At 40.0% G+C, this 25,919-nt stretch overlaps 1 protein-coding gene across 2 annotated transcripts in view; it reads right to left on the bottom strand.

Annotated features, from left to right (window-relative positions):
* IGF2BP3 (insulin like growth factor 2 mRNA binding protein 3) overlaps positions 1–10,008 on the bottom strand; it is a 114,210-nt gene extending 104,202 nt beyond the window's left edge. Inside the window, exons 1-2 of one of the 2 annotated variants that reach the window (XM_040432489.1) lie at positions 9,787–10,008; positions 8,329–8,389 (exon numbers count right to left, since the gene is read on the bottom strand). In XM_040432489.1, the coding sequence (XP_040288423.1) occupies positions 8,329–8,389; positions 9,787–9,961 (236 nt within the window). In that variant the 5' untranslated portion in view covers positions 9,962–10,008. The remainder of the gene's footprint in view (positions 1–8,328; positions 8,390–9,786) is intronic. The other variant, XM_040432490.1, reaches the window with a different exon arrangement.
* Between the last annotated feature and the right edge of the window lie 15,911 nt (positions 10,009–25,919).

Here is a 25,919-nt window from a genome sequence, read left to right as displayed (position 1 = left end):
TACAAAAAAAAAACAACTAAAATCCTGCATTTTCACGCTGGCCACTAAGCCTAATATGTCAAGACTTGCTGTTCGTAGATCACATCTCGGCAGTCACCTCAATATCACAAGCAGGACTACAATGACTGTGAACACCTATATACAGATAACACAGAATCCACAGCTCAACTCCCTCCCTTCCATACGCAACGACCCCTGCATAGATCATGGAGCATGTCTCTCCCATAGAAGTCAATTAGATCCCCTCTAGTCATGGAGGACTACGCAGCTGCTGGACAGAAAGCCTTAACATATTAGGCAAAACTGCACAAATTTCAATATTCCTTAACAGACTATAAGAACTTCCATAGACATTAATGGAAACCTGCAACATTTAGGCCTCATCAGCAGATTTTAGGACACTGTATGCTTGATGTATGTCCAGCCCCATTTATGATCAAAATCAGATGAAGTGCTTTATCACTACCACCACATTTTGCAGCAAAAGGTTTCAGAGATGCCCTCCCTTCATCAGGTCCAAAGCACGCCTCAAGACCTTATCTTGCAAAATGTGATGTTGGTGCAAATAAGAAAACAAAAACATGCAATTACGCAATACTCCGTACATTTTCCGCTGCATGTGCACCAATACGACAACAACCACCGTGATTTAAATCTATACATGTAGGGGTATTTTATTTATTATTTTTTTTACATACTAATTCTTTTAAAATAAATAAAAATCACAATCTTTTTGCCAGCTGCCCAAATAAAAAGAATCATTTATGTTCTTAACTGGTCCACTTTGACTTAACGTAAGGGAGGAGCCACTACGTGGAGAGTAATAAGCAGCGCTAGTAACTCATACGGGGCTATAGAAAAACCAAAATGGCTGCTTCATGGAAAGACTTCCTGAGGCCAGGGATCAGCAACCTCCGGCACTCCTGTTGTTGTAAAACTATAACTCCCAGCATATTCCATTCACTTCTATGGGAGTTATGAGAACAGCCAAAAAAAGTGTGCACGGTGGGAATCGTAGCTTCACCACAGCTGGAGTGCCGGAGGTTGCCGATCCCTACCTTAGGTTTTGTACACATCAACATCATGGCCTCTGCTTTGAATGCAAGAGTAAACTCACAGCAGAAGCCATGGTTTGATATACGCTGCACTAAAAAAAAAAAAAAAAAAAAAATTGAAATCCCAATGAAGCCCCTAAAGGAAGCGCTGACTGGTACTGTGAACAGTCTGAACCACTCACTACACATAGGTAGCTCACCATCTTATTACAAGGAAGAAAACAATGGTACGTGCAACTTCATTGCCTTGAATGAGACATACATTTTTCTCTTATTTCCTTTTGCTCACAGTCCAGAGAGGTGGTAACAAAAGTTTCAAATAGGAACTCGCTCAAAACTTGAACCAAGCGGCTCACTGGTATTATTTCTCACCGTCTTACCCAGTGAGAAGAGGGACACCAACTCTATATAATCCCAGCACAACCTCGAGAAGTGTTCCAGAGGAAAGTGGATTCTCATAAAGACTTATGTTAAAGCTTAGAGAAGATACAAGCGGCACTTCTGCTTTCAGCGGTGCGGTGCTGGTCCTTACTATACCATTATGTTAAAGCTTGTCGTGGTGTCAGCGTAGCACCCTGCCGTACAACACTGACGTTTCTTGACAATATTGCCAAAATAAGTCACAGCAACAAACCTCACAAAACCTGACAAAATTAATGCATCATCGGGAAAAGGGAAAACTACCTATTGTTTAAATAAAGTGTTTGTTAAACTTTTTTTCCTCCACTTCGCAGCCATGATAAAAAAAAAATAAAAAAAAAAATTATATCATTATATATATATATATATATATATATACACACGATGGCGGCACCGGACGAATGAAGAAGGCTCTAGCTCTATACACAAAATCCCGGTGACAGGTTCCCTTTAAGACTTTGTCTTTCGAGAGCAGCTACATGGGCCATAGACACAATGGACAGGAGCTGACCCGCTGACATATGGGGGTTTTCTAGGCATGCTCTCTGACCTGTGCAGAGGTCAGGAAGGAGCTGATAAGCTGTGATATCACTTATTGTGAATCGTGGATTCTGCGTTGGCCTGTATTACACAGGCCGATTTAGCAAGCGATTGTGAGGGGGGAAGCGTTTCTATTACATGCAGCGATCTCCTCCACAGCAAAGGGAGGAGCGATCGTTATGCCATCACTCGTCCCCATACTGTCTAGTGGATTGCTGGGACGCATCGTACAGTGTAATGCAGCCTTTACTTATTGTAAATATTAACTGTTCTAAGGAGGAGGAAGTTACTGAAAACTTACCCGAACAGAACAGGAGATCATGACCTATTAGACCTAGTGGCCAGTGTGAAAAAAATGCAGGATTGTTTTCTTGGGTTTGTTTTCATTAATACAGATAGTGACTTGAAAAAAATAAAATAAAATCCTATAAATTCTAAAAATAAATAAATATAAATTTAACATAAAAGGGCGATTTAAACAGGTTATTATCGGCTCAAAGCAAAAAAAAAAAAAAAAAAAAGGAGTACCCTTCTAAAAGGAACAAAAAAGTATGCGCTATAATTATTATACTACTGGAGCCAACAAGATCAGCTTGCATACAGATTATAGCCCCACAGCTCTGCTCACACCCTGTCAGAGACTTACATGTATCTGTCACACGTATTTCCTGAAATGTATAGCGCTGACGTAGGACACTATGTAGCCATGAACTGGCCACACTTTAAACCGTTTAGCACGTGGTATATGTTTGGCAGTGACTCGCTGTATCGGAGGGCACATTCTGCTGCACTTTACTACACAGTAAAACATAATAAAAATAAATACATAAAAAACACTACACTGATGCATTCCACTCAGGACAGAACCCAAAAATAACATTGGGAGTTCAAAATGGGGGCTTTGGCACCAGGACCCCTCCTGGTGCATACGCCAAACTTCATCAGATAAAGTGATATGAACAGATCCTTAGGCCCCTTTCACACGGGCGAGATTTCCACGCGGGTGTGATGCGTGAGGTGAACGCATTGCACCCGCACTGAATCCGGACCAATTCATTTCTATGGGGCTGTGCACATGAGCGGTGATTTTCACGCATCACTTATGCGTTGCGTGAAAATCGCAGCATGTTCTATATTGTGTGTTTTTCACGCAACGCAGGCCCCATAGAAGTGAATGGGGCTGCGTGAAAAACGCATTGCATCCGCAAGCAAGTGCGGATGCGATTTTCACGGATGGTTGCTAAGAGATGGTGTTTGTAAACATGCAGTTATTTATCACGTGTGTGAAAAACGCATCATTGCGCATTGCACCCGCGCGATAAAAACTCAACGCAATCGCAAATAAAACTAATAGAACTTGCTTGTGAAATCGCGCAGTTTTCTCTGAACGCATCCGGACCCAATCCGGACACGCTCGTCTGCAAGGGGCCTTAGGCCCCTTTCACACGAGTGTGACGGATTAGGTCCGGATGAGTTCAAGATAACTCGCACCATTTTGCAAGCAAGTTCAGTCAGTTTTATCTGCGATCGCGTTCAGCTGTTCAGTTTTTTTCCACGCGTTCTGATGCGTTTTTCACGCGCGTGATAAAAAAAAAAAAAAAACTGAAGGTTTACAAACAACATCTCTTAGCAACCATCAGTGAAAAACGCACTACATCCGCACATGCTTCTGGATACAATGCGTTTTTCACTGAAGCCCCTTTCACTTCTATGGGGACAGGGCTGCGTGAAAAACACAGAATATGCTGCGATTTTCATGCATCGCAGAAGTGATGCGTGAAAAACAACGCTCATGTACACAGCCCCAGTGAAATGTTATGGGTCCGGATTCAGTGCGGGTGCAATGTGTTCACGTCATGCATTGCACCCGCGCGGGAAAACTCACTCGTGTGAAAAGGGCCTTATTGCGACTCACTTTGCCAAGCACTAAATCCGTATACACGCAAGTTCACCAGTAGGTTATGCTGGTGTTTTTATGCACTTTTATTTTATTTATTTTTTTATTTGTGTTTTTGTTAACTGAAGGTCTGTGGGAAGAATGAAACGCAGGACACAAGTTTTTTTTTTTTGCTGTTGCCATTTTTCTTAATTAGGTGGCTTTTTGTCTTTCTAGTGGACAAACCATGCACGCAAAACAAACCGCAAAACGCAGGTGGAAAAAAAAAAAAAAAAAAAAACACAACCTGTGCAAGTGTGCGTAGGAAGCCACGTAATGGTGGCGATAGAGCAGCACAGATTCCCTGTGATTCCACAGTATGGAGCCACTCTACAGTGCTAAGCGACACATTCTTCACTAGAAGTGATGATTTTGGAAAGAATACTTCTCCAATATGTCCCGATATGACCACCTGCAAATACACATCTTCGGAATTCCAAGGGCCTTACTGTAAAGGCTACGTTCACCAGCTACAGATTTGTTGGAGAAATGTTTGGCCCGGAAAGATCACTGACCAGGACAGTGACAACCAACCTGCCACATGTGAACATACCCTTTTAGTTCTATATGCAGCACTGTACAGGACCGCCAACATAATAAAGAACAGAAAAGTAGTTTTTTTTTTTACATTTTATTTAGGTTAAAGGTGATAGAAAATTCTGAAAATTAGTCCATATTGTTAATCTGAGCTATAGACTTAATACTTACAATCTTTATTACTCAATTGTGTAACAATCCATAAAATGGTGGCCCTTTGATCAATTACTCCGGGGGGAGGGGGGGAAACACACCCAGCAAACTTGTTCTACATGGTTTGATTATATGAAGTACAGGTGGCCCATTCACAAACCGATGTGGCTGCATGAATTTCAATGACTGAAATTCCAACCCCATACACAGAAAATTCTGACACAAATCTGCCATGTGTGAACACACTCTTAGGGCGCTGCCACATGTTCAGGCTTTTTGAAGCCAAAAATTAGGTGTAGATCATAACAGGAGAGAAAATATTAAGGGCAGATACAACTTCTCCACTGTTTTCAATCCACTCTTGGTTTTAGCTTCCAAAACATTAAAAAAAAAAATTTTTTACGTGTGGCAGCAGTCTCCGGGTATGACCACACAGCGCATTTCTGATGTGGACAAGCTGTGGATAGTGAAGGCAAGCATCCGACCGAACGTATAATCTTGCTTTAGGCTACATGCACACAAGTATTTTGTTTCAGTGTTCGTTCTGTTTATTTTGCGGATTAAATGAGGACCCATTCCTTTGAATGGGATGGCAAAAAATGCTGACAGCACAACGCGTGCTGTCTGCATCCGTATTTCCATTTCGTAGCCGCGCAAAAAAATAGAGCCTATCCTATTCGTATCTGCTTTGCAGACAAGGATAGGCATTGCTGCAATGGATCCCCAAAAAACAGATGCAATACAGATGCCAAAAAGACGTCATCCGAATTTTTTGCGGACCGCAAAAACACATACGGACGTGTGAATGCAGCCTTAGGGAGCGTTTTTTGGCCACCATCTTTTATGGACCTGTCTGAACTATAACTGCACGTAAAATAGACCTCACAACTCGGAAAGTGCCAGATCTGTCTCAAAAACCTATTTCCCCTTTGATTTCTATTGGGAAATGAAATGTGCCATGTGCTCGTACCCTTACTGATCCTACAACTGTGTTGTATATAACAATGGTGTGGGCTTGTATGAATGGTGAGATATAGAATATATATATTTTTTTTTTTTATATACACACACATATAGGCAAGTACTCCTTGCCCATAAGTTTTATACTAAAGGTCATTTCATTTTACTTGGCGAGATGTCCACTCCTCAACACAGGCCCAAAACAGTGACAAGGACAAACATGGATGTGAACACAATGAACTATATACCATGCTTTTTTTATGTTCTGCAGTTTTTAAAATTATAGGTTACATAGATTATACGAGAAATAAGCTAAAGCTGAAAAGTCCATAAAACATCAGAAACAATATAGTGCAGGAAAAAAAAATATATATATAATATATATATATATATATATATATATATATATATATATATATATATAAAAATATATATACACACACACACACTAAAAAATTTAAACACATTAACTACCAGTTAAAAACAGAGCGACAGAATACATTTTAATGTAAAAATAAAGATGATATAATTTATATTTTACATTTACACACACTACAAGGAAGGAAAATAGTACGCCAAGATAAAATGGCCTTCCATGATTCATGTAGGTCTAAACATCTGAAAGAGGGGGAAACTGCATTCCTTTGACATTCTCTGGAGACTCCAGTAGCGTAATGAGGACCCAGCACTGGGATGGAGCCATGATCCACCGCTCTACCCATCCCCCATGTCACCACTATCAGGAAAAACCTTGACAAGGCCCCCTTTTCTATAGCGGTGCCTTTTAATGCTCCAATAAGCCTTCTGCAGCACCATATTCCCAACCTGCCTTTCACAGCAGGTATAAAAGGTCATTCCGGCAATGTGGGAGTGACCACGTCAGATCTCCACAGTCCCAACATGGCCTGGAATGCAGTGACTGCTGGGCCCAAGAATTTTACTTTGCATAACAAATCAAGCACACTTTGCAATGATTGGTCTCCAGAATCCAGCTCAACTTTATGGCAACCCTAACTGACACCACCTCTTGACCTTCCCTTACGAGAGCAGGATATAGATTGCCATATCCCCACCTCCTCCCTGCCCCCATAAAATGCACAGCTTGGGCCAGCTCTTGAAAGACTCCAAGTAATAATGAGTGGGGGTGGGGGAGGGGGATAGCTATGCATTCACAAAACACACATGGTATGAGAAAGTTAGACAGACATTCGTAGTAAGATTTTGAGAGAGGCGCAAAAAAAGAAGGACGACGACAAACAAGGGAGGACAAGCAAAACATTTTGAATTTCATTCATTACTTTTAACCAACCATGACTTAGTTAATGGAAGAAGGGGGGGGAGGGGAAGGGGTTGACCAAAACAAAAAAAAAAAAAAAAAAAAAAAAAACCACTCAAGGCATAACCTCATGCTATTACTTAAAGGAAGGGGAAGGCGGAGACAGCAAAACGGAAGATGTCGGCCAGAGAGGAGGCCTCCCTGAAAAATAAACCTTAGATTTTCAACATACCAACTGAGTGGGTGGGCTCTGACTGGGTATCACATTTACCATGCGAACATCAAACAAAGACCTTACCCACCACCCACACCTTGTTTAACCCTGAAAGCCTCACATATAGGAACAATCATGAGCATAATAGGATCCTCAGCTAAAAGGGGGGGGATTAAAGTTCAAAGACCAGCACCAAGAGTCCTACAAAAACATCATCAGCTTGCCTCACGGACGGTGAAATACAGACACACCGAGGAGGAGGAGGAAGGAAAAAAATACTGTACTAAGAGGAAACTTCAGTCACTGAAATGTTCACAAACATGAAATGTTCTCAAAGATGGGGAAATTAGAAAACGTTTTATGTAAGCATTTTTTTTTTTTTTTTAACATGCTGAGGTGTAGATGTCTTTCACCAAAATGATGGATCTACATGGGGAACCATTTCAGCGAGTCACATCCCCTACTTAATATGAATTTACATGTTTAATTTAAAATTTTAGCCCAAGAACACTCAAATGTGGAGCACCAGCTGACATAGGTAAGCACCCACTACATTGACAAATTGTGACTATGTGTCCTACTAGATCTGAACCTAGATTTACTCTCCAGGTCCTCTGTACACGAAGGATCTCAAATGTGGGCCTCAAAATGGCAGCAGGTTGTGTGCGAGTACTAGAGAACACCAGACCACAGGGAAAAATGCAAAGCGATGATGATGGTGGAAGAGGAGGAAGGGGGGTGTTGGTGGAGGAAGGAGGCCCGAAATATAACCCTGTGTTTCTGCTTCTAGGTCACAACTTTTGAAGTGCAAAATAATAATCACATTTGCATCCACACGTGTACCCTGAAAAAGGTCTCTATGGACCATCATAACTCCTGACCAAGCGAGAACCAAAAAATGAAATGTGACAAGGGTGTGAAGTGAATATCCAAAGAAACAAGAAAAAAAATTTAAAAAATAAAAATAAAAAATACACTTTTCTTAAAGGAAGCAAACAATCCATTCAAAAGCACAAATCGAAGACTGGCCACATGAATGCCCTGCTAGCCCAAACCAGGTATGCAGATTTACTCTCCATAGGGTGCACCAGATGCAAACCTGAACCAAGAAGTCACCATTGTAGCTGCTCCCAGCATACAGAATTACAATGGGAGCACCAACGTGAACTAAATCTCTGCTGCAAACCAGGTTACCAGCCTATGCAGAGCGGATCACCGGATGAAGGACATTATTTACCTCTGCCGTTTGGGGACTGAGTGTTCAACTTCTATAAGTTTACCATGCAGCTCCACTTTCCCTGCAACAGATAAATAGATCAGGTTAGTGTTTGGCGGGTGACAGGCCCCCCCTCCCCCATTTACTTCCCTTCCTGCTGATTTTGCTGCATTCAGCATGAGAAAGGGTGGGAAAAAAAAAATGGCAAAGAGGAAGATGCAACATGTTTGTATCATGAGGGTGGGGGGGGGGGGGGGGGGGGGTGCAGGCAAAATATAATACATACCATGAGGAGTTATATCCCGGAGAGGCGGCCGGTGTGAACAGAGCTGGGCAATAATGAATAATTAAATAGCAGCAATGGAGGAGGAGGGGGTGTGATTGTGTGAGGGTGGGTAAGAACGGCACGATATGTGGTAGTCCTCTTACACAACCTTCAATGCCTACGATAGGAGTTGGCAGAATCATGAATGAGCCCCACACCCGCTCCCTGCACATGGGTGATGACCCTTGGATGTAGAGCTACAAGGCATGGGGTGGTCCCCGGGCTGAATGTGAGGGGGTGAGACCTGCAAAGTCACCTGCCTTCAGCAGCGCGCCTCCTCTGCCAATATAATGGGTGACCTGTGATAGAGTAGTTACACAAGATGCCTACTACACACCGTAATCACGTGAAATATATACCTCTGTACAATGTATAACAACAGCACAGAGCGCTTCACTGGCCGCCACCCATTGGCACTTTACTGGAGATAGATGGGTGGCACACACCAAGCCTCAGGAGGACATGGGGCAACTTGCTATAAACGTATCCAGAGGGCAGAACTCCACGTCCCTAGGTACAGGCGGTAGAATGGCCATGGGCCCAGGTAGCTTAACTCCCAGCAGCACAGCCTCGGCACAAACCGCCCCCACGTCGCCTATATGCCAGCAGCACAGCCCCCACGTCGCCTATATGCCAGCAGCACAGCCCCCACGTCGCCTATATGCCAGCAGCACAGCCCCCATGTCGCCTATATGCCAGCAGCACAGCCCCCATGTCGCCTATATGCCAGCAGCACAGCCCCCATGTCGCCTATATGCCAGCAGCACAGCCCCCATGTCGCCTATATGCCAGCAGCACAGCCCCCACGTCGCCTATATGCCAGCAGCACAGCCCCCATGTCGCCTATATGCCAGCAGCACAGCCCCCATGTCGCCTATATGCCAGCAGCACAGCCCCCATGTCGCCTATATGCCAGCAGCACAGCCCCCATGTCCCCAGAATGCCAGCCATAGCCCAGTGCCTGGGAGCTCTGCACACTTCGTGTCCACCATGTAAACTGCAGCATGTAAGGGGTAATCTAAGAGACCAGAGGGAAGTGGGGGTAAACCCTGGGCCCTTCTGCAGCACATAGGGGCACCCATGAGACCTGCATGAAGAGTGCCCAGACCTCGTGCCCCTCTGCAGCACACCCACCAAGCAGTCAGTAAAGTTACCTGAGAGGGTGTCGATGGCCTTCATCGCCCAGTTCTCATCCGGACAGTCCACGAAAGCGTAGCCGGTCTTGACCAGGAACTGACCGGTGAAGGGAATCTTAGACTCCTTAAAGAGACCTTCCAGATCCGGGGGGCTGACGTTCTCGCTGAGGTTTCCTATATACAGCTTGTTCATTTTACAAACCACCACCAGGAAAAAAAAAAAAAAAAACTAAAAGAAAATTAAAAATTTAAATAAAATTCCGACTTCGCCCCCCAAGCTGCACGGAGCGCACAGGACGCAGGGGGAGCGGCGGCGCCGGCCGGGGACTAGGAGCACTCTGAGCGCTCGGTGCACGGAGGAGGCGAGGAGCGATTCGCGCTGCTCTCCGGATGGGCGGCCAGACGAGCGACGCTAGCGAGAGAATGGAGGGGCGGACGAGGAGGAGGAAAAGTAGTTTTTGTCTTCTGCCCCCCCAATCCTTTTGGCACAGGCAGACTGTGAAAATGTCACCGTACGTTGTGGTGCAGGCGCCGCCTCTCCGTCCACGATCCCGAGGAGGACAAAAATCACTTGAATATTCCGGATTTTCTGAATGAGCCACGTGTTCAAACTACAAATCAACTTCTCACGTGAGGAATCCCAGCTCCTCAATTAGATGATAGTAGTAGAGGCAGGGGGACGAGAAGAAGCCAGGGAGGGGTGCAAAAGAGAGGGACAAGGGAAGAGGGGAGGAGAGTGATGGAGATGAAGGGGGGAGGGGGAGAGAGAAAAAAAAAAAAAAAAGACAAGTTTGGATGGGGGTTGGTGGTTGGATTCCTCTATGGATGGGTGAATGGCGAGGAGGAGGAGGGGTTGGTGGGCTGCGGGCAAGAAAGTGGCCTCCCTGCGCGAGCTCTTCTCTACAGGGGCCGGACACTCACCTGGAGGGAAGTTTAACGGGGGGCTAGTTTGGTTTTATAGGATAGAGAATATAAAAAGGAAGGAGAGACCATGGACATCTCCTCTCCTCCCACGCCCTCTCTACCTCCTCCCTCTTGGGTGTGCGTTAAAAAAAAAAAAAAAAAACCCTCTTGTGAGAGGAGGAGGAGGAGGTGGTTGTACAGTTGCTGTTTGCCAATATGGCTCGAGGACTGTGAATAGGTAGATGGGTGAATGTGGTGGGGGATGGACGGCTAGAGAGGAGGAGGAGGAGGTCCGCTGGCCTCATCCTATACACCAGAATGTATGGGCTGCAGCACAGCTCTTCATGTTTGGTGGCTTTCTGGATCCTCACTCCAATTAGCTGCTGAGCGGTGACTGACAGGGGTACGGGGGTTGATGCCACTGGGTTATACAAGGGCCCACCTATGGTCATTTTGGACTATTGTGACTTTTACATGACTTGCTCAGCTTCTTCATCAGCAGCAGGAGACAGTAGACACCCCACTCACCCTCCCCCCAAAAAACACTGAAGAGAACAAGATGTGATCCACTGGCCCCAATGTGTGCACATGTATATAGATAGCCCCTACACACACGGATACAGGCTGCACCTCCTTAGTAGCAGACTCACGGAGCCATTCATAATTTTGTGCCGTGGTAGGAAATACAATGGAGGGTCTGTGGGGGAGGGGAGGGGGATGGGAAGAGGCTGCCTCTAGTAAAAACAAAATGTTGAGTGGATTGTATGGTTGTATGTTCCTCACCCTCCTCACTGGCTTCTGCTTTCGTTTTGGTCACTTGTTGCTTTATTTAGTTTCATTAGACTTAAAGTTGGACCTAAAAATCCTGTAAGTATGAATTCTGGTTTATATCAGTGGGGGAGGGAGGCGGCACCCAGCTAAATATCCCTATTCATCAAGAGGGGGAAGAGTTAGTAACACCAGAAGAGCCTAAACTCCTGCACAATGTGGGCAACATGTCCTCTCCTCGGGGGTTAGAGGGCTGATTGGTGTCTTTATGGATCCTTTTACGTTTTAGGTATAAATGTATATGGGTGACGTGTACATAATGGGTGTGTGGGTATATATATAATATGTGTATACATTTATAGTGTGTACAGAGTCTATATTTATAGTGTGTATCTATATGTATAGAACGTGTATATATGTGTACAGAAACTATGTATAATAGTGTGTGTATATATGTGTACAGAAAATATGTATAATAGTGTGTGTGTATATGTGTACAGAAACTATGTATAATAGTGTGTATATATGTGTACAGAAACTATGTATAATAGTGTGTGTATATATGTGTACAGAAACTATGTATAATAGTGTGTATATATGTGTACAGAAACTATGTATAATAGTGTGTATATATGTGTACAGAAACTATGTATAATAGTGTGTATATATGTGTACAGAAACTATGTATAATAGTGTGTGTATATATGTGTACAGAAACTATGTATAATAGTGTGTGTATATATGTGTACAGAAACTATGTATAATAGTGTGTGTATATATGTGTACAGAAACTATGTATAATAGTGTGTGTATATATGTGTACAGAAACTATGTATAATAGTGTGTGTATATATGTGTACAGAAACTATGTATAATAGTGTGTGTATATATGTGTACAGAAACTATGTATAATAGTGTGTGTATATATGTGTACAGAAACTATGTATAATAGTGTGTGTATATGTGTGTACAGAAACTATGTATAATAGTATGTGTGTACAGAAACTATGTATAATAGTGTGTGTATATATGTGTACAGAAACTATGTATAATAGTGTGTGTATATATGTGTACAGAAACTATGTATAATAGTGTGTGTATATATGTGTACAGAAACTATGTATAATAGTGTGTGTATATATGTGTACAGAAACTATGTATAATAGTGTGTGTATATATGTGTACAGAAACTATGTATAATAGTGTGTATATATGTGTACAGAAACTATGTATAATAGTGTGTGTATATATGTGTACAGAAACTATGTATAATAGTGTGTATATATGTGTACAGAAACTATGTATAATAGTGTGTATATATGTGTACAGAAACTATGTATAATAGTGTGTATATATGTGTACAGAAACTATATATAATAGTGTGTGTATATATGTGTACAGAAACTATATATAATAGTGTGTGTATATATGTACAGAAACTATATATAATAGTGTGTGTGTGTGTGTGTGTGTGTGTGTGTATATATATGTACAGAAACTATATATAATAGTGTGTGTGTATATATGTACAGAAACTATATATAATAGTGTGTGTATATATGTACAGAAACTATATATAATAGTGTGTGTGTATATATGTACAGAAACTATATATAATAGTGTGTGTATATATGTACAGAAACTATATATATTAGTGTGTGTGTATATATAATATTGTGTGTATATATGTACAGAAGCTATGTATAATAGTGTGTGTATGTGTACAGAAGCTATGTATAATAGTGTGTGTATATAGTCAGGTCCATAAATATTGGGACATTGACACAATTCTAACATTTTTGGCTCTATACACCACCACAATGGATTTGAAATGAAATGAACAAGATGTGCTTTAACTGCAGACTGTCAGCTTTAATTTAAGGGTATTTACATCCAAATCAGGTGAACGGTGTAGGAATTACAACATTTTGCATATGTGCCTCCCACTTGTTAAGGAACCAAAAGTAATGGGACAGAATAATAATCATAAATCAAACCTTCACTTTTTAATATTTGGTTGCAAATCCTTTGCAGTCAATTACAGCCTGAAGTCTGGAACACATAGACATCACCAGACGCTGGGTTTCATCCCTGGTGATGCTCTGCCAGGCCTCTACTGCAACTGTCTTCAGTTCCTGCTTGTTCTTGGGGCATTTTCTCTTCAGTTTTGTCTTCAGCAAGTGAATTGCATGCTCAATCGGATTCAGGTCAGGTGATTGACTTGGCCATTGCATAACATTCCACTTATTTCTCGTAAAAAACTCTTTGGTTGCTTTTGCAGTATGCTTTGGGTCATTGTCCATCTGCACTGTGAAGCGCCGTCCAATGAGTTCTGAAGCATTTGGCTGAATATGAGCAGATAATATTGCCCGAAACACTTCAGAATTCATCCTGCTGCTTTTGTCAGCAGTCACATCATCAATAAATACAAGAGAATAAGTTCCATTGGCAGCCATACATGCCCACGCCATGACACTACCACCTCCATGCTTCACTGATGAGGTGGTATGCTTAGCATCATGAGCAGCTCCTTTCCTTCTCCATACTCTTCTCTTCCCATCACTCTGGTACAAGTTGATCTTGAAATGAACTCTGGACCTTTTGTCTGCTCATTGTAATTGGGATAATGAGGGAATCACACACAACTGGCCATGGAACAGCTGAGAAGCCAATTGTCCCATTACTTTTGGTCCCTTAACAAGTGGGAGGCACATATGCAAACTGTTGTAATTCCTGCACCGTTCACCTGATTTGGATGTAAATACCCTCAAATTAAAGCTGACAGTCTGCAGTTAAAGCACATCTTGTGCATTTCATTTCAAATCCAATTTGGTGGTGTATAGAGCCAAACATGTTAGAATTGTGTCAATGTCCCAATATTTATGGACCTGACTGTATGTACAGAAACTATGTATAATAGTGTGTATATATGTACAGAAACTATGTATAATAGTTTCTGCACACATATACACACTATTATACATAGTTTCTGTACACATATATACACACTTATACATAGTTTCTGTACACATACACACTATGTATAATAGTGTGTGTATATATGTGTACAGAAACTATGTATAATAGTGTGTGTATATATGTGTACAGAAACTATGTATAATAGAGTGTGTATATATGTGTACAGAAACTATGTATAATAGTGTGTGTATATATGTGTACAGAAACTATGTATAATAGAGTGTGTATATATGTGTACAGAAACTATGTATAATAGTGTGTATATATGTGTACAGAAACTATGTATAATAGTGTGTATATATGTGTACAGAAACTATGTATAATAGTGTGTGTATATATGTGTACAGAAACTATGTATAATAGAGTGTGTATATATGTGTACAGAAACTATGTATAATAGTGTGTATATATGTGTACAGAAACTATGTATAATAGTGTGTATATATGTGTACAGAAACTATGTATAATAGTGTGTGTATATATGTGTACAGAAACTATGTATAATAGTGTGTGTGTATATATGTGTACAGAAACTATGTATAATAGTGTGTATAAGAAATTATGTATAATAGTGTATGTATTTATGTAGAGAAAGCATGTTTATACATATATAGTGTATGTATAGTATATATCAATGTATAGAAAGTGTGTATATGTAGTATGTTATACAGTGTATATATTTGTGCACAAAATAATACGATAAATGTAATTGTAGAGAAAGTGTGTAAAGACATTTATGGTGTGTGTGTGTGTATATATATATATCCACACACAGAAAGCATGTATAGTATATGAACAGAAAGTGTGTGTGTGTGTGTGTGTGTGTGTGTGTGTATATATATATATATATATATATATATGTGTGTGTATGTACAGAAAGTGTGTATGTCTGTGTGTGGAGATATATACATACATATAAAATGTGTATATAGATTTATAGTGTATGTATAATATGGTGTGTGTGTATATATATATATATATATGTGTGTATGTATAATATGGTGTGTGTGTGTAATATATATATAATGTGTGTATGTATAATATGGTGTGTGTGTGTAATATATATATAATATGTGTGTATGTATAATATGGCGTGGGTGTATAAATATTTATATATAATGTACAGAAAGTGTATGTATATATCCACAGGTACAGTATATGCACAGAAAGTGTGTATAATACAGGGTATGCAGGTATTCTAGTACTTCTGGTGTGTGTATTAATGTCTATAGTTTATATGATATAAGCACTTTTCTGGACACGTGTGTCACCAGCTCGGGTTGATCCTGCTGCCGTCAGGACGCTTGTATATATGAAATATTATGTTCCTGAGTCTCCTGTCAGCTTATTACCGCCTGGTGTAAACATGGCCATGGTCCAGTTTGTCCCATTACCTCAGCAGAAACGGAGAGGCCCCGAGACTCCTCCCCACGTATTCATATGAAGTATTTATGTAGAAAAATAATTCCATTTCAGACACGGAATTTCAAAAAAAATAAATCTTGCTGTTCATATGTAAGAAAATGTGTCTTTAGAATGGTAAACCACACGGGGATAGGTTCGTATTCTAACGAGCTCGGCAATGACCGCACGGGGGTCACAAGGTGACAGAATTCTGTTTTGTACCGATGATATTTTGTAACATTTAGAGTAAAAATAAACCCGCTCCAGTCACTTCCTAGCGGCGAGGCTGGCCGGGAATGGATTTGTGGTATAAATCCATATTTGATGGGGGAGGCAGAGGACGCCCGTGACTATTACACGCACGCACCGCATGACAATAGGAGGATTTTCTTTGCGTGGAGCACGGCTTCGGGAATACAGCGGGAGAAGCCGGGGGCCCGCAGTGCAGCAGCCATGTGCTGACAGAGAAGTGTGTGGTGGCGGCTGTGCGGCACCGGAGGGCACGAGGTGACAGGTTACGGGAATGATACGGAGCTAGGAGCGGCACACGGCGGGGAATCCTCTCATGTGCGAGGAGAAGGAGCGGCGCATGGAGTAAATGCGTGTAGTGCGGCGCTGAGTACCAGTGTGTGTAAAGCGTCGTGTGAGTGGCCGCTGATTGGCTGGCAGCCGTCTCCGTGGCTCCGCCCCTCAGCCTCGTTTGAGTCCCGAGCACTGGCTAACTGGTTTATTTCCTTCCCATTCATTGGCTTCCCCACGCTCACTATTCTTGCGCCTCTTGGCGCCAAGTCAGCCCCCACCTCCCTCCCCCCTCTGGCACCTCCCTCCCCTCCCCCTTACTACTCCACTTATTTACCGTGTCATTATTGTCCTTCTGTTCAAGGAAGGGTTAACATAATGTTGGGGTGGGTGCACGGTGTTATACCTTGGGGCTGAGGGAATTGTGCCTGGCAGATAAAATGTTAATAAGTGGCTGCTGCTCTCTGGGAGTGACAGCCTGGTACTCAGTGCTCTCTTGGAAGTAAAGGGTTACAAGAACATTCAAATGAAGATTCCACCCTGAATAACAGATTCTGCCGTTTGCAAGAATTTGAATTTTTTTTTTTTACATTTTGATCTGTCAAGGGCGCGCGTCGCCCAGGGGACGGTGCCCGTGGGTGTTGTGAAGAGCTAGCATGTTTAGGGTGTCCTCCCCCACTTACACAGGTACACGTGGTGAGGAAAGGGTTGAGGTGTGGTTCACACACAAGTATACGCACGTTTGTTTTTCAAAAAGCCCCATTTTCCTATGTGTTTTTTTTATTTTTGCAGCGAAAGACCCAGCGTCCAGATGTTACACGTTGACCAATAGTAAAATATCTCATTGGTTTTCGTGTGTACGTGGTGTTTTATGATGGTTTCCTGTGTTTTCTTTTTTAATTATTACTTTGCCACATGCTATGGGTGTGGTGTTTTTTTTTTTTTTGTTAGGCATCTTACCATAGATTTCTCAATAGGTAAAAAAAATAAGTCTGAAAAAAACAACAACTGAAGATTGGTTGCCTTCGCACCTACCCATGCCTGTCCTAGCTGCCATACACAGGGCAATTTTATTTACGAAGACCCAACAAAGATTGGACTGTAGCAGTAAACTTTAGACAGCACACCAATAAGAAAATATTCTTGAAAAAGGAAAAAAAAAACATCTTGAATTCACAACGGAGCACCACATTGTTTGCTTCAGTTTGATGTGGACTGGAGAATCCTCTGAAACACCTGAAAAATACCAGTCTTTTTTACCTATATGCGGTTTCACTACCATTTTGAATAAAATGTTCTCCGTAAGAGAAACCCGGGCAGTTTTAATCATAATGGCTAGCTAAAATCTAAGGGACGGTAGACAACGAGCTTTCGTTTGTGTCTTCTTCTGACCTACCGTGAACCATCCTACCTCCATACAGATCAGTATATGGGACTCTTCAGGTACGATGTGCGCTCTACCTAAAGGAGTCCTGTTAGTTTCCTCATTGTCTTCACTATTGTTGTACCATTACAACTATCATTTTACCTCTTTTTGAGAATTTTAAAAATTTTTTGTGTACGGGTAAAACGCCATTTTTCGAATGACCCATGTGGAAGACACGGATATATGGTTACCAATGTGTTGCAGCCGTCTGGTGGTCACTGGGGACAGTGACATTGATTCTTGCTGCTGTGTATAATGTGAAAATTCATTGGCACAACCGTTCCAGCAATGGGAGATTATGGCTTCTGTACCAATATACTTTCTGTATGAATTTCTTTTGACCTGATCAAGATCTGTGCTTGCATGGATGAAAGTCTGTCCTCGTTATGTGATGATTACACAAGTGTAGGAATAATAACCCAAGATGATACATTTTCTTGACATTCATTCAGGGTCCGTTTCGAACGAATAGTTTGGCAGATTCCATTTGGGTACGAATACATTTAACCCAAGTAGAAAATGGTCAGTTTACCCAGAAAACTTGGGTATGACACTTTATGGTCTCTAGCACTTTATCCAACCCTTTTCTCAAGCTCTTTAACGTCAAGACAAGCATTTAGTAATGTCAGGGACATATATGACTATGGGTAAACAGATAGTAGCCGGTGGTAACAAACAGCCCCTTTCGTAACACACTGCACTGACGGGTTTTATTTTGAAATGAAAACCCGTTCCACAAATTATCCCTTTTGGTGGCAGATATCTTCTGACCTGAATTGAATGGCAAAAGATCTGGATTGGGAATTTTTGGATTGGTGCTAAGTCGTGTAACGAACCCTGCACTTGTGTGTCCACCATGTAACCAGGACAGAGTTTTAACTGCTGGAAACAAACTGTGAAGGTTCTCATTAAATAACTAGGAGGAGTGATCTTGAAAATCTTAAGGAATTGATACCAAAAGTAATCAGGAAGCTGCAAAACCTACACAATTAACATGCTTTATTTGTTGAGGTCATGAAACCACTTTGAGGGCAACCTGTCACCATGAAAAGGCAGTGCAATCTGCAGGAGGAGCTCAGCAGTTGGATATATAATTTTGTGGAAAATTTAGTATAATCCATAGTTTAATCATTTAAATCTCTGCTCTTTCAATGCTTAGAAGTCCTAAGGGCAGTCCTACTTACTGATGGACAATGATATATACGTAGTCATGCACAGTTAGCTGTCAGTCACTGAGTACGACCACCCACATGACTCCTTCCTAAACATAGAAAGAGCAGAGATTTAAATGAATTAATTACAAGTTTTACCAAATCCTTTTCCATATAAAACTAAGTATCAATCTGCTCAGCTCCTCCTGCTCTATAACAAGCCGCCTGCAGATTCCACTGCATGTTCATGAGGACGGGCTCCTTTTAAGTCAGCCACCCATCCATCTTCTATTATTACCCAGAAGCACTTCAAAACTGAAAAATAATCCCATCATTTTCATTAAAAGAACACACTCACTCACTTTTTCTAGCGATAGATAAAGATTTGTATGTTCTTCTTTCACAACGAAAACAATACGTCTCCTTATAAGTAGATAGATATGTATTCCCTATGGTTTAACCCTAAATCGCACCAGTAAGGAATGTTCGAAAAACCCCAGGCAATTTCATATGATGTATCGTAATAAGAATGTGGTTGTAAGTTGGACTCATTGTGGGGGTTTATGCAAAATAAACTTGATCTGCAATGAATATAGCAGGAGCAACATACTTTCAGCATGCTACTGTTTCCTCTAAAATGGAGGAATTCCTATTTTAAAATTCAAACCATATGTCAGCAGTGTATATGTAGAGTCTCACTATGTAGGGTATTTGTCTAACTGTAGTAAGAATTTTTTTTTTTTGACAATGTAAAGTAACAGAAATAATGTATATTTTTGAAGCTGGACACCCTTAAAATGTATTGTCCATATAGCAGTGACCCTAGCGTGTCCTTTCAGAGATTCAGTTTTTATTTAGCTTGGTTAGTGTATAATGTCTATCTACCCTTACAACTCGGTTTTGTGTTTCCTGCCAAGTTTTTCTTTACTTTGACATTACTTCTGCTACAATGGAACAAAGGTCACGAAGGGGAAAAAAAAGTTTCACATATGTTTATGGTATAATTATATTTGCTGTTAGGAGATTCATTTTTTTCATGTTTATTTATATATGTGTATATATATATATATATATATATATATATATATATATATATATATATATTTTTAGAGATTCATATAATATCTCCATATGTGCTGTCCATTATTGTTCAGTGGTTCGTCCTTAATGCTATGTCCAGTTCTACAACTAGAAAAGGGATGATGGTTGGCACTCCAAGATGAATATGGATATGCTGGTGCTCAGTTATAGAGTAGCAATCCCAAAATATATCAGAAAAATACCACGGCACTCAGAACTTAAGATGCAATATTAATTTTACTCCATCCGATTCGTTATATTGACATGTCTGAGTGTAGTGGTATTATTCTGATGATCTACAACTAATTATTTTAATGCTCCATCACATCCAAAATAAGAAAAAGAACCAGATTGCTCCCCTTTTCTGTTTGTTTATAATGTTAAAAAACAGTATTTTCCTCAACGTCTGTAAAGGCTCTCATTCATCCAGGTCATGGTATCTCAGTAGTAAAAAGTCAGAGCAACTGGACTTGTATTGTTTCTTTAAGACGTTTCGCTAGTCATCTGACTGGCTTCTCAATGAGAATGGCTTGTAGGAGAATTCTTCCACATTAAATATTGGCGGCTCGTGCTTCTTACAATGCGGCTCTAACACCTCTCCCAAGGAAGTTTAACCACGCCTAATAGCTATAGTCATACAAATGCAATCAACACCTCGCCTCCATGACTGAAGCACGAGTCACCAGTATTCATTGTGGGAGAATTCTCATGGCTGAGAAAGCCAGTTGGATGACAAGCAAAACGTCTTCAGGAAATCCAGATGTTCTGTCTCATCAATAACATATACTAATGAAGAAGAAAGAGTCTTTGGAATCAAATCTTACTTAAAGAGAACCTGTCACCACAAAATGCAGTGTAATCTGCATGCACCATGTTATAGAGCAGGAGGAGCTAAGCAGGTTGATATGTATTTTTATGGGAAAAGATTCAGTAAAACTTGTAATGTTTCCATTTAAATCTCTCTTCTTAATTGTTCATGTGGCAGGTCTTATCAGTAATGGATAGCATTCACTTTGTGTGTCTACCAAGATAGCCATCAGTCACTGATAACACCTTCCCTATGAACAATGAAATCAGAAATTGCAGAGTTTTAAATTATATACAGTACAGACCAAAAGTTTGGACACACCTTCTCATTCAAAGAGTTTTCTTTATTTTCATGACTATGAAGGCATCAAAACTATGAATTAACACATGTGGAATTATATACATTACAAACAAGTGTGAAACAACTGAAAATATGTCATATTCTAGGTTCTTCAAAGTAGCCACCTTTTGCTTTGATTACTGCTTTGCACACTCTTGGCATTCTCTTGATGAGCTTCAAGAGGTAGTCCCCTGAAATGGTTTTCACTTCACAGGTGTGCCCTGTCAGATTTAATAAGTGGGATTTCTTGCCTTATAAATGGGGTTGGGACCATCAGTGGCGTTGAGGAGAAGTCAGGTGGATACACAGCTGATAGTCCTACTGAATAGACTGTTAGCTGCTTTTTTCTTGCCATAATACAAATTCTAACAGTCTATTCAGTAGGACTATCAGCTGTGTATCCACCTGACTTCTCCTCAACGCCACTGATGGTCCCAACCCCATTTATAAGGCAAGAAATCCCACTTATTAAATCTGACAGGGCACACCTGTGAAGTGAAAACCATTTCAGGGGACTACCTCTTGAAGCTCATCAAGAGAATGCCAAGAGTGTGCAAAGCAGTAATCAAAGCAAAAGGTGGCTACTTTGAGGAACCTAGAATATGACATATTTTCAGTTGTTTCACACTTGTTTGTTATGTATATAATTCCACATGTGTTAATTCATAGTTTTGATGCCTTCATAGTCATGAAAATAAAGAAAACTCTTTGAATGAGAAGGTGTGTCCAAACTTTTGGTCTGTACTGTAAATTACAAGTTTCACTGAATATCTTCCCATGAAACAATATCAATCTGCTCAGCTTCTCCTGCTCTATAACATACTGACTAAAGTTTGCATTGCATGTTGTGGTGACATGTTCTCTTTAAAGCATTGCCCCTGTTTTCTGTCTACAGCTTCTGTACAGAACTAATTGCAGACATATATGTTTGTTGACTGATCATTCAGTTATAAACTATTCCCTTTTATCCATACGCTCTTCTACTGTCTGTAGGTTATCAGAAATAGGGGCAGATAAAAGAGAGTAACTCATGACTGGAGGAACTGACTACACACAGGGTTTGTTTGTAGTCTGTAACCATGGAGACACACTGACACGGCATATAGAAAACAATAATCTATATTTAACACTTATGCATACAGTTACGCCATGGTGCACTGTGAAAAGTATGAAGTGGGCTCATGCACTGGACCCGCTCTATACGTGGTGGGGGATGGCTAGTTATACTTCCATCACCTGACCTTAATGACTGGGATCGGCGATGATGCTGATCCCAGTCATGTAACCCCTCAGATGCTGTGATCAATTGTGACAACATCATCAGACCGCTTTCCCCAGGAACGCTGCGCTTCAGGGGTCCCAAAGTCGCCCCTGCACTGAGATCAGGGAAGCCATTCATTCTCTGTGGCAGCCATGAGCATTAGGAAGGGTTAAGGCTACCACAGCAATACTTTTCTGTGAAAAAAACGTTTTAAAAAAATATATAAAAAATACCCCCTTTCCCTACTTTACATATAAAAATAAACATAATGTGTCCCCACATCCCAAAGTATCAAAATATTATTCATATACAGTGGACACCATAGTGAAAAAAATGAAAATGAGCGATTGAGCCACTTTTTGTTACCTTAACCCCGCCACAAAAAAAACAGTGATCAAAAATTTGTATGTGCCCTAAAAATAAACTGATAAAAACTAAAGTTTGCTCTGCAAAAAACAAGCCCACATACAGCTCTGTAGAGGGAAATATAAAAATATTATGGCTGTCAGAAAATGGGGATGCAAAGAAAATGCTTACTTTTTCAAAGGTTTTTACTTATTTATATTCTTTAGAAAGTTAAAATAAAGCCTATACAAATTTGGTATCACCGTAACTGTAATGACCCTCAGAATAAGGACCTTGTCATTTTTAGAGCACAGTGAATGCCATAATATCCAACCCACCAAAAAACTTGGTAGAATTGTTTTTTTTTATCCAGTTTCACCCCACAAATAATTTTTTCTCATTTTCCAATACAAACTATGGTAAAATAAACAGTGCCATTAAAAAGTACAACTTGTCCCGCAAAGAATAAGACCTTATACGGCTATGTGAACAGAAAACCCAAAAAATAATGATGGCGGGGAAGGGAAAACAAAAATAAGAAAAAATAAAAATAGGCCATATCTCTAAAGGGTTAATCAAGTCTACTTGCAAAGTTATTCTTGGATGAATTGGGGTTATACAATTTGGTTTCAGAAGTGTACAAAGATTTAATGTGCAGATAATGATCAAATTAGTCAGTTATTATAAATCATGATTATTCCTATCTAGAATTATAATGGAATATCCTGTATAGCTTAGTCTAAAACTAGGTACATCTAGTATGGAAATATGTTGGGTTAGATAAAATGTTTGACTTTATACTTAAAAAGAAAACAAACTGCTATCTACAGACAACTAAGCACTAGTATGTGTGTTTTTCTTTTAAACTTGTTCTTTTTATTATTTTTTTTACATAATCTTTTGTTGTGTTTTCCACTGGTGTAGAAAAACTTAACTTACAAGTACAGCTATAGCAAAAACACACCAGTAATATGATACTATATCTGAGTCCTGTTGGTGACTGCTTCAGCTAGCTTATCTTTATGTTTCAGTTGCAATTTTGTTTGAGATTGAGATGGACAGATTTCATATTTTGTAATGTGCTCATATCTCTCTATACTCAAGTTAAAATGTGATAAGTACCCAAAAAACAATATATGGAAGTAAACTGTGGGTCCAACACACATTTGATCAAAAATATGCGCAAAGAACTTCCATTTTTTATGTATAGTAAGTATAGTAACAATGCCCTTCAGATGTATTCATCGTTTCATTGTTTGCATGTATAACAGTGGGCTTGCTGTTTGCATTTTAGCTTTATGGATGTGCACCTGTGACTTTGGATGTGCTGGTCTAAATTCTCTTGCTGTGTAATGTACACCATTAAACATTGAATGTTCACAATTGTTTTAAAAGCCACAACTTGGTAAACAATGAGTTTTTAGTTAAGCATCTGTATATTAGTCTAGCATTTGGGAAATTAGAACATTGTTTCATTAGTATTTTCTACTTGGATTCTAGTTATGTCATTGAGTAAAATATGGCAACAACTCATGCAGAAAAGCACTTCAGAAGAGAAGAATAAAACTTGCACACTGCTTAAGTGGTAGTCACAAGTTAAAAATGACTAGGAGTGTCTGAGCTAGTTTTGCACATCAAAGATGGCTGACTTAACTTCCAGCAGCATGTTCCTCAGTCTGACATGTAGGATGTTTATAAGAAATGTTATCAGTGCTTAATGGGAATGTGTCATCAGAAAATGAGCTATTTAAATCATGTTTTTATGTTTAACATGTTTTTAAAGAATTTATGTGTTGTTGTTTTTTCATGTCCATATCTATATTTAAACAAAAACCCATAAAATCCTGCAGTTTTCGCACTGGCCACTAAGCCTAATAATAGGTGCGACTTTTTGGTCTGTACAGATCACTTTACTGCAGTTACCTTATCTGTCATTCTAATCCTGCCTGTAATGGTATCACCTCTGTGTATAGATAAGACAGGACCCACCATTTGCAATAGGTGATTGTTAAATGTTCTATATTCTTTCCTTGTACAGTGATCTCTGCACAGAACATGCCTAAAAAAACTCTCCAAAAGAAGTCAATGAGGTCCTCTTCAGACCACAGTGTCTATGGACCATGGGGTGCCATAAAGCAGTTGTTTTTTTAAAGCTTTCTAAATGCTATTAAGAACAGCTCAGGCAAGATGGCTGCCCCATAATGATCTTTAGGAAAGAGAATAAAGAAATCTGCAATCAGAAAATAAAAACAGATTAGAATAAAGGAGATGTGTCGTTATCTGGTTTGAAATGGGAGTTAAAATTACTGGTGACACATTTCCTTTAAGTCAAAAGGCCACAGATCCCAGTGCAACATCTCTTCCTTCCTAAGATACATGTACATATTCAATAAATAAACCTATGCACATTGTCAGTTTTATGTTGTATCTTGAAGTCTAACTAGAAAAAGCATCTGCTCTTTTTTATGCATACAGTTGTAATAAAACAGATCATACATTTAAAAGAAAAAATATATAATGTGTGTTCTCATAACTGTAGACTATAGAAGTATTGTGGGGCTTGTTTGACTGTTTGTAGTATAGTTTCTAGATTGTAGCAATTCTTGGTTATCGCCATGAACATGACTCCCCTGTATGATAGTTTCCCTTCTGTAGGAAGTTGTCAGCTGACAAGCTCTAGCTAACCACTACTCAAAGCGGAAAAGTTGTAAATAACATAAAAAACAGTAAAGGATGTATACATTTTATGTTCAATTTGCAAATCCTGTCAATATCCTGTAACTAGTCTATGGCTAGAGTTTATTTATGTACATTATTCATTTCTCTTGCTTATATTGCACCAACATATTCCGTAGCACATTTTACAGGCGTTGTCACTACTCCCTGTCCCCTGTGGGGCTCACAATCTAAATTCCCTATCAGTATGACAAATGCATCCACTAACTATATTATATTTTTAAGTATAATTATCTCTTGTTCTGTGAGTTTTATAAAATCTGTCTGGCCATTCAATGATATATTGCTGTACTCTAGTTCTATGCAAATGTGATATACTGTATGTAAAGGAGTCCAAGCAACCCCTTTATATACACTTGGCATCTCATTATTGCCCACAATTTGCTATAAAATAAATCAATCCCTAGTTTTATGTTAAAATTAAGATGAATA

This window comes from Bufo bufo, chromosome 5 (assembly GCF_905171765.1).
Source record: "Bufo bufo chromosome 5, aBufBuf1.1, whole genome shotgun sequence".
In the NCBI taxonomy this organism is placed as follows: Eukaryota; Metazoa; Chordata; class Amphibia; order Anura; family Bufonidae; genus Bufo; species Bufo bufo.
Note: the sequence above shows the minus strand (reverse complement) of the source record. Positions and strands in the feature narration are given on the sequence as shown.